Raw genomic sequence first — 14,154 nt, 5'->3', positions numbered from 1 at the left:
TGTATATGTTACTATGAAATCTAATTATATACGTTAGTATGAAAACAAAAATAGGGCCCGGTGCAATGGCTCACACCCGTAATCCTAGACTTTGGGAGGCCGAGGCGGGTGGATCACCTGAGGTCAGGAGTTTGAGACCAACCTGTTCAACATAGTGAAACCCCATCTCTACTAGAAATATAAAAATTAGCCGGGAATGGTGGCACACGCCTGTAGTCCCAGCTACTAGGAAGGCTGAGGCAGGAGAATTGCTGGAACCTGGGGGGCAGAGGCTCCGGTGAGCTGAGACTGTGCTACTGCACTCCAGCCTGGGCGACACAGAGCAAGACAGTCTCAAAAAATAATAATAATAAAATAAAGAAAACAAGAAGTTGACCACAGGAATTTAATGACATACAAGTATTTCTTTGTTTTTCTTTTGTCACTCAATTGCTTTGTACAGAAAGTACAAGGCAAAATTAAGTATGTTAAAATTTTCTTTTATTTTCCTTTCTAGGCATACCCAAGAGTGAGTTTTTCAAAAAACAGCTGATGTATCTTACATGAACAGATTAGGACCAGAAGTCGATTAGGGGCTATCTTTGAGCAGTACCTGGCGTTTCAGCAGGAGTCCCAGAGATGCTTCTTGTGAGGCCCGACTGGGCTGCGATGGTGACATGCAGCAACAGCTCAGCTCGGTTCATTAAACTCTTCACTAATGTCTTTGTTTTAGCCAGTGGGTGTGAGGGTTTCTGAATAAGAGAATTCACTTCTTGTAGGAACTTCTCCCTATAAAGAAAGACTGATGTGCATTGAGTTGTACTCTAGCTTACCAAAAACAGTATTAAAAAAATTACAAAGAGTCAGGGAAGACACAGGGGAAACTAAGCAAAAGTAACCTAATCAACGTTGCTTACTTCCCTGTTTCCTTGTCCGAGGGGAACAGTGTTAGAAACTTTGGCCACTTCTTGTTCCTTTTTCTGTTTCGAATGCCTGTGCTAACTTTTGAAGGCTAAAACTCAAAATTCCAATTTACCAAATGAGTTCCAACTCTAAAATATTTAGTAAATCACAACATTTAGAAATGTATCTATTAATAGACCTTTACAATGTGTTTTGAGCATCAAAGTGATAATAGCCTTAATAGTTATTAATACCGCTAACCTCAGTGATAGGACCATGTTTTCAAGATCGTTTCCATCAAAGGAGACTTCCTTCATTGAACACAAAAGTTCTAGTTCTTTCATTTTGTTCTAAAGAAGAAAAAAATCAAGAAAAGTTGGTATGCAGGATCTGTAAGAACCAAGTTTTACTATACATATATTAAAATGAACAGAAAATTTCTGAGAAAAACCACCACCTTTGGTCCATATTTCTATGCTTGAAAATCATTTATTAAGTTCTTATTTGATATTTTAATGATTAAAAATGGCACTAACTACTTTCTGGGGATTCTTTCAGGGTTTATAATTTTACCTACTTTTTGTTTTTTAAGGCATGAAAGCAAAATTTGACCATGATGACAACTTCTTAATATAGCTTTACAAAACTATTAACCAGTTAAAAAAAAAAACTTAAGGCCAGGTGCAGTGGCTCATGCCTGTAATCCCTGCACTTTGGGAGGCCGAGATGGGTGGATCGCCTGAGGTCAGGAGTTCGAGACCAGCCTGGTCAACATGGTGAAACACCGTCTGTACTAAAAGTACAAAAGTTAGCTGAGTTTGGCAGTGCACACCTGTAATCCCAGATACTTGGAAGGGTGAGGCAGGAGAATCGTTTGAACCCAGGAGGCAGAGGTTACAAGCGAGCCAAGATCATACCATTGTACTCCAGCCTAGGTGACAGAGCAAGACTCCGTCTCCAGAAATAAATAAATAAATAAATAAATAAAATTAGCCAGGTGTGGTGCTGAGTGCCTGTAATCCCTGAGCTACTCAGGAGGCTGAGGCAGGAGAATTGCTTGAACTCAGGAGGCAGAGATCATGCCACTGCACTCTTGCTCTGGGTGACAGAGCAAGACTCCATCTCAAAAAAAAAAAAAAAAAAAAAAAAAAAAAAAAAAAAGAAAAACTTAATGAGTAATTAATTGTTTATATATTGCATGTTGATCTAGTCAATTTTCATTTAACCTCTTTTAAAGAATGGGTATGTTTTTAGAGTGCTCAACATTTTAGGAAATGACATTATTTTACCTCTACACACACACACACACACACACACACACACACACACACACACGCAGTATATATGTTTGCTGTCTAAATGGCTATGCCCCAGTGACAAATCATACACCTTGCTCACCTCATTAAAATGGTAATCATAAAAGAAAGGCATGTTGTTCTCCAGTTTCCCCTGTATGGCATCATCAACTTCACTTTGCCATTTTTGTTCTAGTTCTGCAACACTCTAATAGATACATTAAAATAGATGCAAAATAAAAACAAGTATAATCTGTTTGAAAATTCAAAATTTTAGTCACAATAGTAATTTTTAAAACTTAGATCACATTCTAAATTTCTTTAAATTTCCAGGAAAGAAATTATTTCCAACAGTTATCAGACATTTACCTGCAGCTGTCTCTCCATGGCATTGAGCTTCTTAAAGGTCTCTCCCATAATTTTACATAATAAATCATATTCTTCAGCATGTTCTTCTTGATATTGGAAATTTATTAGAGACTGCAGTGCATCAACTAAGTTCAAGTGCTTAATAACACAAGATACCACCATTTCCTCCATCACGTCTGGCTGAATCACTTCTCTGTGATCACAATGGAAATCAGTCAGGTATATGCCATGCTCTCAGCTTCTCAATACTGTATTTTATTTTCACTTTTAATTTTTTTAGAGACAGGGTCTCCCTCTCACCCAAGCTGTAGTTCAGTGAAGCAGTCATGGCTCAATGCAGTCTCAAACTCCTGGGCTCAAGGCATCCTCCTGCCTCAGCCTCCTGAGTAGCTGAGACTACAGATGCATGCTGCCATGCTTAGCTAATTTAAGAAAAAAAACTTTTAGAGGAATTTCTCATTATGTTGCTCAGGCTGGTTTTGGACTCCTGGGCTCAAGTGATCCTCCTGACCTGGCCTCCCAAAGTACTGGGATTACAGGCATGAGCCACCATATCCCAGGCCCAATACTATATTTTATAGGTTGGGGAACTTAGGCTTTAATCTAAAGATATTAAATATTCACCGAACCTCCTTTATTACAATAGAGTAAGAGGTATGAATAGTATAATGGCATTGTAGGAGTCTTATGTTGGCAGATAATTTAGTATATTAACTGATAAAACTGAATTTGGCTGATAAAGCTGAAAATCAAGAGTAAAGAGACCAGCCTGGAATCCCAGCACTTTGGAAACTGAGGCGGGTGAATCACTAAAGGTCAGGAGTTCAAGACCAGCCTGGCCAACATGGAGAAACCCTGTCTCTACTAAAAATACAAAAATTAGTCAGGCGTGGTGGTGCACGCCTGTAATCCCAGTTACTTAGGAGGCTGAGGCAGGAGAATCACTTGAACCCAGGAGGCGGAGGTTGTAGTGAGCTGAGATTGTGCCACTGCACTCCAGCCTAGGTGACAGAGTGAGACTTCCTCTCAAAACAAACAAACAAACAAGAGTAAAGAGACTTCATTTTCTATGATTGCTATATTTTGAGTTAGTCATATTACAGCTAGAAGAGGTCTAAGGCTAAGAAAAGATCTTCAGCAGCATCTATCCACTAATTAATTTTATGTAGTACTATAGCCTGCAGTGTTCAGTCCACATAGGTGTTGGGCTAAAAACAATGGTGTTTTCTCTCTCTTTTTTTTTTTTTTCATTTTAAATTTCATACATTCTCTAAAGTTTTCTCTCTGAAATCCTGCCTCAGGACGCAGGGCAGAGGCCTGCAAAACAGATTTGACTTTAAGTAAGAATACTACAGACATTTGTAACTGTTAAATCTGTACATTCTAGATTAGAGAACTCCTCACCATTTCTCTAGGCATCAAAAATAAACACATGTCTCTAAATAAACTCTGGAAACTAAAGCAGAGGCTGACTGCTAGCAGAAGGTCAACATACTAGACATAAACCTAGCACTTGGTCACACTTTAGCATGCATCAGTCACATGGGAAACTTGTTAAACTGGGCCCCATCCTCAGAGCTTATGATTCAACAGGTATCAAATGGGGTACAAGAACTAACAAGTTCCCAGGTGATGCCAATGCTGCTGATTGGAAGACCAAATTTTGAGAACCCCTAATCTGGAATACCACCTGGTGGGCCCTCCAGACTCAGTTAATTTTAACATTCATGCAGTAAACATAAAATTAAAGGTTCATTTCCTAGACCACAGAAGAAATACACCCATTTCAATTGTTGAAACTTTTTTCCACTGGGAAAAGTAAAACACTACACAGCAACATACTTTATACTTGGTCTAAATTGAGGTCTAGCACGCCCAGAAATTTCCCTGAGCTTTATCATGATTCCTGGAGGCAGCCTGATCCGAGGCAGATCAAAGTAGTTTCCAACAGGAGGCACGAGGACATCAGAGGGGTAGGTGAATTCTCTGTCTTCCTCTATGGTCAGAGGCAGTGGAGAGGGGCTCGGAGTAAGGGCAGGGGAGATCACGCCATTGGCCTCCACCTGCCACTGGCACCTGAGCAGACAGAAAAGAGGCTCTTCACTTCCTCTCTCATCAAGATTATTGGAAAGCTATTGGATGTTTGCAGATACATCAAACATATGAAGGATCACATTCTGTGTTAATTACTCATCAAACCTCCAGAAGCTAAAGAAAAACGAGCACTGTATGAAAGCCCATCTTTGGAGACCTAGCTCTTCCCCAATATTTAATCATTAAAACTTTGAAATGTACAGAAAAGCTGAAAGAATGACATGGTTAATGTCCACAGACCCACTTGTATAGATTGTACAATAAACATTTGCTGTGTTTGCTTTATCACACAATCCTCTTGGGGATCATTCAATTTAACTAGACAATAATTGTGTTAGAGAAAAGCTTATGCAGTTCAAAGAGGTAATTTTAAATTTAGTAAAGTAAGGGCCAGAAAGCACTATGGTGTAATTTTCATCTTATTTCTTAGACACAATAACACCCATGAGATTGCCAAGCAGTAGGCACAATCGCCTGGGAAATGTACCAAAAGGAGTTTTCCATATAAAGTCCTTTCTCCTTTGCAGGCAACACTAGCTAAACTTCAACCTTTTTGTTACCTTTGTAAAAGTTTGGACCGCAATAGATCCTGACAGGCTTCTTCTTCTTTGGTAATTTCTGGTCCATTGTACAGGATTCTTAACATGGAACAAGCTAACACAGATAGACCTAAAGCCAGGTCTACCAGAAAGGGCAAGCCTCCTGAGACATCCTCCGAAGACTCCTACAATGCAGACAGGGGTAAACCACACTGGTCAGTGTATACTGGCAGAGGTGGCTACTTGTGCTGCCCCACACTGCACTGTCCCCAAGCACAGGGTTCTACAGAGCAGCATCAAGTATCACCGCTAGGGGACACAGGTACAGCACCTAAATCATGACTAGATGGTGGCACTGGAATGACCAGAACGAAGTTGCAACATAATTCTGCAGAGAAAATAGCTGACCAGACCCCATATTAGAAACAGCACAAATCAAATAAAGAAATCCAGTTCTTTGATAGCTTCCTTTCTGTTGTGCCTAAGTATAAACCACTATTTTGTTTTGTCACTTCCATCCTGTGCTCAAACCGTGATGTTGTCAATGACTGCACTGAATTCATTCAAGAAACATTTACTGAGTGCCCTCTGTATGCCAGCCACTGTTCTTGGTGCCTGAGATACATCAGAGAATGAAACGAAGATCTCTGCTCTCATGGAGTTTATATTCTAGCAGTTAATGCCACTCTGGAGAGTCTTAGCTTGGTTAAGCTTAAGAAACCTCAAAGTCTAAAATACGTTTTTAGAATCAGGCAACTGGAGGGGTCAGTAGTATGCTTAAGTCCTCCTTTTTTTTGCTTTGAGACAGAGTCTCACTCTGTCGCCCAGGCTGAAGTACAGTGGTACCATCTCAGCTCACTGCAATCTCTGCCTCCTGGGTTCAAGCAATTCTGCTGCCTCAGCCTCTGGAGTAGGTAGACTACAGGCATGCACCACCATACCCAGATAATTTCTGTATTTTTAGTAGAGATCGGGTTTCACCAGGTTGTCCGGACTGGTCTAGAACTCCTGACCTCAGTTGATCCGGCCACCTCAGTCTCCCAAAGTGTTGGGAATACAGGTGTGAGCCACCATGCCCAGCCGGATGCTTAACTACTCTTAAAACCCAGGATCCAAGTACTTATTTCTACGAGGTTCTATTGCGTCCTCTTTGTCCTATGGAAAGATGCTGGGGTAAGGTCACCTCCCCAAGCTTTGAAGAGGGAGCCCCAATCAATAGATTTATTTCTGTGCTGCTGAGCTGATTTTAGGTCATGGTAGGTTTTATTCTGTAAAAGTACTACTAACTGCTAGTAGTTGACTAGTGCCAAATAGAAGAGACAGATCAAACGGTGACTCATATTCTGCCTTGTTTCCAAGGCAAATATGATGTATGTAATCCAGGCACATAGGAGATAGTATATTTTGTCCACGGCAGTGGTTAGATTCAAGTACCTGAGCGCGAACTGTGCAAGCAAAGCCCCACATGGCTTTATCAGGAGTGTTGTGTTCACGGCCACTTCTCATTTCAAAGGAGAAGGTGACTGTATCTCCTTCCACCTTAAAATTTAAGGAAGGGGGGGAAATGCACTTTAAAAACAAGATACACAATTTTCAAAAGAGCAATGAATTTCAGAGATTTACTTTCAAAAAGGACCACAGCAATATTTCACTCCTTTTCTCACTTGCTTTTTGATTCAAATTCCATTCCCTCTCATTTAGACACCCAGTCCTTTAAGTGTCTCTCCTGACCAGATGGCCTTTGGGATGAGGCATCTGTGAAATGGGCCACAGTTGCCCATTAGCAAGATCAAGGTAAAGGTTAATCAAGTTTTTTTTTTTTTTTTTTTTTTTGAGACAAGGTCTTACTCTGTCACCCAGGCTGGAATGCAGTGGCAATATCATGGCTTACTGAAGCCTGGACCTCCTGGGCTCAAGAGATCCTCTCACTTCAGTCTCCTGAGTAGCTGGAACTACAAGTATGCAGCACTATGCTCAGCTAATTTTTTTTTTTTCTTTTTTTTTTTTTTTCTGTAGAGATGAGGTCTTACTATGTGGCCCAGGCTGGTCTCAAATTCTTGGGCTCAACCAGTCTGCCCACGTCAGCCTCCCAAAGTGCTGCGATTATAGGTTTGCGCCACTGCGCTCAGCCTTGAGCATAATCTCTCTTTTATTGAGATGGAGTTTCGCTCTGTCGCCTAGACTAGAGTGGAATGGCCCAATCTCAGCTCACTGCAATCTTCCTAGATTCAAGCAATTCTCCTGCCTCAGCCTCCTAAGTAGCTGGCATGACAGGCACACGCCACCACGCCCAGTTAATTTTTGTATTTTCAGTAGAGACAGGGTTTCACCATATTGGTCAGGCTGGTCTCAAACTACTGACCTCAGGTGATCCTTCCACTTTGGCCTCCCAAAGTGCTGGGATTACAGGCATGAGCAGCCATGCCCAGTTATAATTTCTAACAAATGGCTTGTCATCTATGGCTGAATTAAAGAGGGTCCATAACGTATATGAAATAAAGGCCCTAGGAACAGACTTTGGAGACATTTTTGGGTTTTAACAGACATTTCAGTTTATATTCATATTCCAGACAGATGCATAGTAAGCAATTTAAGGCCCAGATTACAAAGCATGGCCCTAATTTCATCAGTTTGAGAATGGATAATTGTTTTTGCTCCAAAGGCCCAAATTCATCTGAACACATTAATTCAACACTTTTACACTGTGATGGTCTTGTGGTTCTAGGGTACTTGTCAACAGGAAATGTGGAGGAGAACTAAGCTGGAAGAACTAGCAACCCTTCTAATCAACAAGGAAGAAAACGCTGTGACAACTTCTATCCATGGAATAACTTGTGAAAGGGAGTGAACAGGGGTCTCATGTCCTACAAGTGAAAGGAGGGTCATTCTGAATAGAAGTAGTGAGTTGATGGGCCTGGAAAGGTGGCCCCACCTCAACAAAAGGCCCCATGGCAAATGTTTTTCTGGGATTACAGTTAGTACTTGGACCTGTGAGGACTGCAAGTTCATTTTCTTTTCTAGGAAGCAATTATGACTGGATACCATACCTTCACCAAGTCTTTCGGCCAACCAGTTCCTAAGACACTACGGCTGCCATATCCCAGTGTGTTGCCTCCATATTCAGCAACCTTCCTACTGTTTGTGTTAGGACCCGCATATATCACCAACTTCAAAACAGAAAATATACTGTTAGACTGTAAAAGAAAAACAAAAACAACATCTACAAATAAAAAGGCTGCAAAAAATTTTGTTTAAAATACAATTATAACCAGGCATTGGTGTCATTATAGTATAACTAATATTTCCTCATTTTTTAGGTATAACTGATACTAGTTTGGATGCAATCAGTCATTGGTATTTACAGGGAAGCCACAGAGTAATAACAATTATTAATAAAAAGAAGTATACTTTTTATATTACCATGCTTTAATTGGCTTGGGGATCTCACATTAAATAGTTACACTCAGCTATTGTACATCAATATTTTTGAAATAGCTGTTTTAATGCTAATTAATAACATATAACTCATTAATAAGAGTTTGGCCCCTTAAGTCCTCCCCAAAATTAATAAAGTGAGCAAATACAGATGGAAATATGGTTATATCTAGCACAACAACAAAATAAAAGCACCAAAAAGGAAAATCAATGAATAAATAAGAATTTTTTAAAATGCAACAAATCGAAAATAAGCCATATATTCTTAGAATGTTGCTTAATGGTAGAAAAAGAAAATGATACAAATTTGGGCCAGAAAGGGGGCTGCTGCTTCTTGGGTCAGTTTTCATGTATCAGTATGTCTCTAATTCATTTATAACCAGCTGGCTGACTTTCTAATAGACAGAAGAAACATTTATAGCTCATTTGGCATTCAAAGACTTCCATAGGAAAAATAAAGCTCTGGCTTCTGTAAATACCAAACCCTGTCTTCTAATGTGCACTCCGACTGCTTCTCACTGTGTCTAAGTTCGGATTTAGAAGCTCCACCTTCAGCCCTGAATGCTTATTATTTTGTGATTTCTTACCCTTTGGGGCCTTTTGCTGACACCGGCCAGGGACCACTGGAAAAGTAAATGTACTTTTATCCATGTAATAAGCCTCTTTGTGCTTCATCATTTTACACTAATGTCTACTGCAGGCATAAGTTAGCGCATATCAGGAATGCAAATTACGGTTTTTAAAAGAGAAACAAAAAGACACCAACTAAAATGGCAGCCTCTCCCATTTCTATATTAAAAGTCACTTCACCTGAACCTAGAAAATGGGGGTAGTCAATGCCAGGAGCTATGAAGTGGGGTGGACTGATGCTAGGAGACACATTTCTCAAAGGCCTGCTAAAGATCAACTCATACATTTTCTTGCTTCCAGCTAAGGTGAGTTTTGAGGACAAGTTTTTGGGGGCACCTGGGAATCTTCACTATCCTAAAAGATAATGGGGAAGAGGATTCTATAACTTGCCCAGAAATGTGTTTCACCATCTCATAGTATATAGAATTAAGAAGTCCTTTATTTTTAACCTAAAAACCTCCCCAGATAGAATTTTTTTTAAAGCCAGCCTCAGAAGTCAGAATCCCCTACTAGGATGTAAGCCCATTTGCCCTCACATAGTTCACAGGAGAGACAACAGATCACTAATAAGCTACATAAAAAGAGTATTTACGAAGCTATTAGACAATCCTCTAGCTGTTCTTTCATATGTTACATATTTCATTAGCCTCCTAAGACTAACATGACGGGTTACAATTCAATAATTCTAAGTGGAAGAAAATGCTTCAATCCCTAAGATGCTTCCTTTGGTTTAACTGTTAAGCCACCAGGTTGGAAACTACTCTTCCTCAAAAAAAGAAGAACAAATGTTTAAATAAATATAAACCAGATCCTAGCACCTCTGAAACTCTTCGAAAAAGCCACCTTTTCCCAAAAGATACATGAGAAGCCCCAAGAATTGGGCAGTGAGACCTTTCTAGATGAATGGACATCACACATCTGGAGGAACTTCAAGCACACAGGGAGGGCAGGGGGTAAGCAGAACGAAAAGGAACATTTCATTCCACTCAGATCTAAGCATCTGAAAGCTTACAAAGTACACTTTCAAGATCTCATTAAAACATTGTTCTCAGACCTCAGAGGTGGTGTTTCTTTAACTCCCTCAATCACTACCCTTCAAAGATAAAGAACTTTATCTTAAAAAAGTTCCCCTTAGAGATATCTGAAGACAGAAATCAGTCAAGAATGGTGACCAGCAGCAAAGAAAAATAAGAAGCATCTAAGAATCAGCTTACTCAAGGTGGAACCAATAACAACCCAATTCTTACTTACTTTGTCATAGTCATATTGTGAAGAGCATCTGCTATCAAATCTAAGGTACAGGCAGCGAGCTCCTGGGATATGGACTGTTTCTTTAAATTTATAGTTGTCTCTGACAGGGTGGACTGTTTCCACGGTCTTCCCAGCAGCCCATGGGGCAGGAATCTTTAAACCAGTGAGAAATCCTGGCTCCTCCTTCTCTTCTAACATTCTAAACAGAAAAAGAGAAAATGATTCAGCTTAGCAGGCAAGTTAAGGAAAAATAATGTAAACATTAAATTGCTCTTTAATTTTCCACAGCTTGCAGTATGGTAACACTGGGGCTTTTAAATGCTTGATCTCAGAGGCAATCAGAAACATTTAAAAAATTTCTCCATTTAAGGGTTTTTTTTCTTTGTTGTTATATATTTCCTTTTTTGTTTCTTTTTTGCCTTTTTCCAGGACAAAAAACAGAAACATATTTTCATTTTTCCCTCTTTTTTCAAGGGAGACGCCCAGCTGATATCCAGGAGAAGACCTGATCAACTCTCATTTAAAGGTACTCAGAAAAAGAAAAAAAAAAAAAAAAGGATACTGTAAAGGATCCTTAAGATTGGCCCCTTTCCAAATCCCACAGGGTTAACATCCTGTAAAAATTTCCTCTTGTTGATATCTACATGCCAATTGTGGAAAACTCCAAAAGTCTACATAACTACTTTTTACTATAATTTTTACTAAAGAAAGGTGCCTTCAAAGGTTCTCTTACCTACTATAATTGAACTCTCAAGGACTTCATGGAGCCTGAGGTTGTGGAATACAAACTCCTAAGACTTAAACTTAGCTGCCATGAAATTCTCTTATTCTTTCAACTCTGAAGCTTGAGCTGCAAAGCCTCACTGTCCAATATGGTAGCTACTATTCACATGTGGCTATTTCAAGTAAATTGAATTTAAATGAAATAAAATTTAAAATTCAGTTCCTCAGTCATATTAGCTATCTTGCAGGTGCCCAATAACAACCTGTCGCTATGGCACTAGACAGCACAGATAGAAGTTTTCATCACTGCAAAAAGCTCAATTCCATATCCTTCTGCTCTAAAGAAACTCAGGAAATCTTTCCTTTCTGAAAATTTTTTTAAGGGCAGCTTTAATGCAACATAATTGACATAATAAATTGCACATATTTAAAGCATACAACTTGATAAGTTTGGACATTTGTTGTATCTATTAAGTTTCCTTCTTCCTCTTTGTAACCACTCCATTTCTCCCCTAGGTGAACACTTACTTGCTGTCTGTCACTAGAGATTAGTTTGCATTTTCTAGAGTTTTATATATATGAAATCATATAGTACATGACCTAAGGGGATGCAGCTTCTTTCACTCAGGGTTTAGTATTTTGAGATTATATACATGCTGTTATATATAACAATAATCCACTCCTTTTTATTGCTGATTAGAGTCCATTGTATGATTATATCACAATTTATTTATCCATTCACTTATTGATGGACATTTAGGTTGTTTCCAGTTTTGGGTTCTTCTAACCAAAACTGTTGTGAACCTTAATGTAAAAGCCTTTGTAAGAACCTTGCTTTCTTTTCTCTTGTGTTAATACATAAAAGTGAAGTAGTTGAGTCATATAGTAGATATATGTTTAACTTTTTAAGAAACAGCCAGGTTGATGCCTGTAATCTCAGCACTTTGGGAGGCTGAGGTGGGCGAATCACAAGGTCAGGAGTTTGAAATCAACCTGGCCAACATGATGAAACTCTGTCTTTACTAAAAATACAAAAATTAGCTGGGCACAGTAACCCACACCTGTAATCCTAGCTACTCAGGAGGCTGAGGGAGGGGAACTGCATGAACCTGGGAGGCTGAGGTTGCAGTAAGCTGAGATCATGCCACTGCACCCCAGCTTGGGTAACAGAGCAAGACTCCATCTCAGGAAAAAAAAAAAAAGAAAAGAAACAGCCAAACTGCCTACCAAAGTCATAATATTTTATATCCTCACTATTAGCATATGAGAATTTCAGATCAATTTTGAATTGATCCATGGGGAAATTTATTCTAACCAGTTGCTATAAATCTACAAAGCAATTCTACAGTTACCTAAAATTTTCATTCCAAAGTCTCTTTTCACAGTTAGATAATCCTTGCTAAAAATCATTGTCATAAAAAGAGTACTAGGCTTTCACTAGAAGAAAAAAAGAAAAGAGTTCCTGCAAGGAAGCAGCATCCATTACCTCTCATCAGGGAACAGCCTACACTTCTGGTCTGGTGCACCACATGGGGAACAGCCCACCTCAGCAAAAACCGGACACTGAGTTTTAAGCAGCAAAGCCGTCTGAAACACAAAACCATCATTACGTCTTTAAGTGCTACTGTCAGTTATCTGAATGGTATAAGAGCCAAACTTAGAAGTCTCTCTTAAATTATCTTTTTACAATCCTTCACTAAGAAATGCTGTGCTACTTAGACCACTTAACATTATTTTACTTAATGCTGGAATGGAACACATCATTTATATTAGCTCCTATCAGCTGGCAAGGACTCAGGAGACAAACTATAATGGTAGGGTTTTAGTAGCATTGTATATTAGTATTTTTACAGCTGATTGGCTATGAACGCTCACTAAAAGATTGCACTTAGTAATTTAGCCAAACAAAATATTTTCCCTTAATATTTATTTTTATGACATATTTTTCTTCATTCGATCATTATTACCCTTAGTTTCTAAAAGACAGGATTATGTTTATTCTGCCTTCAGTGAAAGCAAACAGCCACCCTGTGAAGCAGCTTGGCCAAAAAGCAGTTCATTTGGCACACCAAGGATCATACCTGGCTGGTATAGAGTACCAGCTGCACTAGCTGAGGCATCAGGGCATCGGCCATGATCAGAGTCTGTAAGTTTGGATGCATCAGGGAGGTCAGTAACACTGGAAGAAGGTGACCAAGCATAGTAGCCTTAGTAACTTGTTCCAAGCCTTTTAACCTACAAAAAGTTCGAGAAAAACACACAGCCTAAGCAATGCCCAAACATGTGAAGAAGCAACTAATGTCATCTTTATCTGACAAATTCTCTTAAACTGCGTCTCCACTAGTTAAGCACTTTCAGTGATAGCAACTCAGTCCACAAATTTTCCACCTTCTGCCACTGAAGGAGAGGGGAAGAGCAGAAAGTTATTAATGGGTTTCACCTTGTTGACCAGGATAGTCTCGATCTCTTGACCTTGTGATCCACCCGCCTTGGCCTCCCAAAGTGCTGGGATTGCAGACTTGAGCCACCAGCCACCATGCCTGGCCCCCTTTTTTTTTTTTTTTTTTTTTTGGAGACAGGGTCTCACTGTCACCCAGGCTGGAGTGCAGTGGTACCATCACAGTTCACTGCAGCCTTGATCTCTTGGGCAGAAGTGATCCTCCCACCTCGGCCTCCCAAGCTGCTGCAATTACAGGTGTGAACCATGGAGCCAACCTACATGGCACCTTTGAAGCACTTTACAAATGGGTTCTAAAATGCCAATAGCAACTACCTGTAAAATTCCCTGCTGGTCACTATGCTACACTGGGCTCTCTAAAAAGGAGGAAGTGAATGGCTACAACATTTATTCACCTGCCCATAGCTATGACATCCATTACTGGTCTAGAAAAAATGAGGCTTGTCTGGGATATGCAGAAGCAGGCAGATTTTTTCCC

At 39.7% G+C, this 14,154-nt stretch overlaps 1 protein-coding gene across 10 annotated transcripts in view; it reads right to left on the bottom strand.

The window, feature by feature from the left end:
* HECTD4 (HECT domain E3 ubiquitin protein ligase 4) overlaps window positions 1-14,154 on the bottom strand; it is a 238,568-nt gene that overhangs the window by 91,762 nt on the left and 132,652 nt on the right. For 6 of the 10 annotated variants that reach the window (XM_074402205.1, XM_074402206.1, XM_074402207.1 and 3 more), the window contains exons 19-29: window positions 13,300-13,453; window positions 12,705-12,805; window positions 10,496-10,694; window positions 8,227-8,373; window positions 6,614-6,718; window positions 5,201-5,364; window positions 4,389-4,622; window positions 2,547-2,739; window positions 2,281-2,385; window positions 1,144-1,232; window positions 593-768 (exon numbers count right to left, since the gene is read on the bottom strand). In XM_074402205.1, coding sequence (XP_074258306.1) covers window positions 593-768; window positions 1,144-1,232; window positions 2,281-2,385; window positions 2,547-2,739; window positions 4,389-4,622; window positions 5,201-5,364; window positions 6,614-6,718; window positions 8,227-8,373; window positions 10,496-10,694; window positions 12,705-12,805; window positions 13,300-13,453 — 1,667 coding nt within the window. The remainder of the gene's footprint in view (window positions 1-592; window positions 769-1,143; window positions 1,233-2,280; window positions 2,386-2,546; window positions 2,740-4,388; window positions 4,623-5,200; window positions 5,365-6,613; window positions 6,719-8,226; window positions 8,374-10,495; window positions 10,695-12,704; window positions 12,806-13,299; window positions 13,454-14,154) is intronic. The other 4 variants (XM_010342861.3, XM_039471729.2, XM_010342862.3 and 1 more) reach the window with 1 other exon arrangement.

This window comes from Saimiri boliviensis, chromosome 7 (assembly GCF_048565385.1).
Source record: "Saimiri boliviensis isolate mSaiBol1 chromosome 7, mSaiBol1.pri, whole genome shotgun sequence".
Lineage (NCBI taxonomy): Eukaryota > Metazoa > Chordata > Mammalia > Primates > Cebidae > Saimiri > Saimiri boliviensis.
Note: the sequence above shows the minus strand (reverse complement) of the source record. Positions and strands in the feature narration are given on the sequence as shown.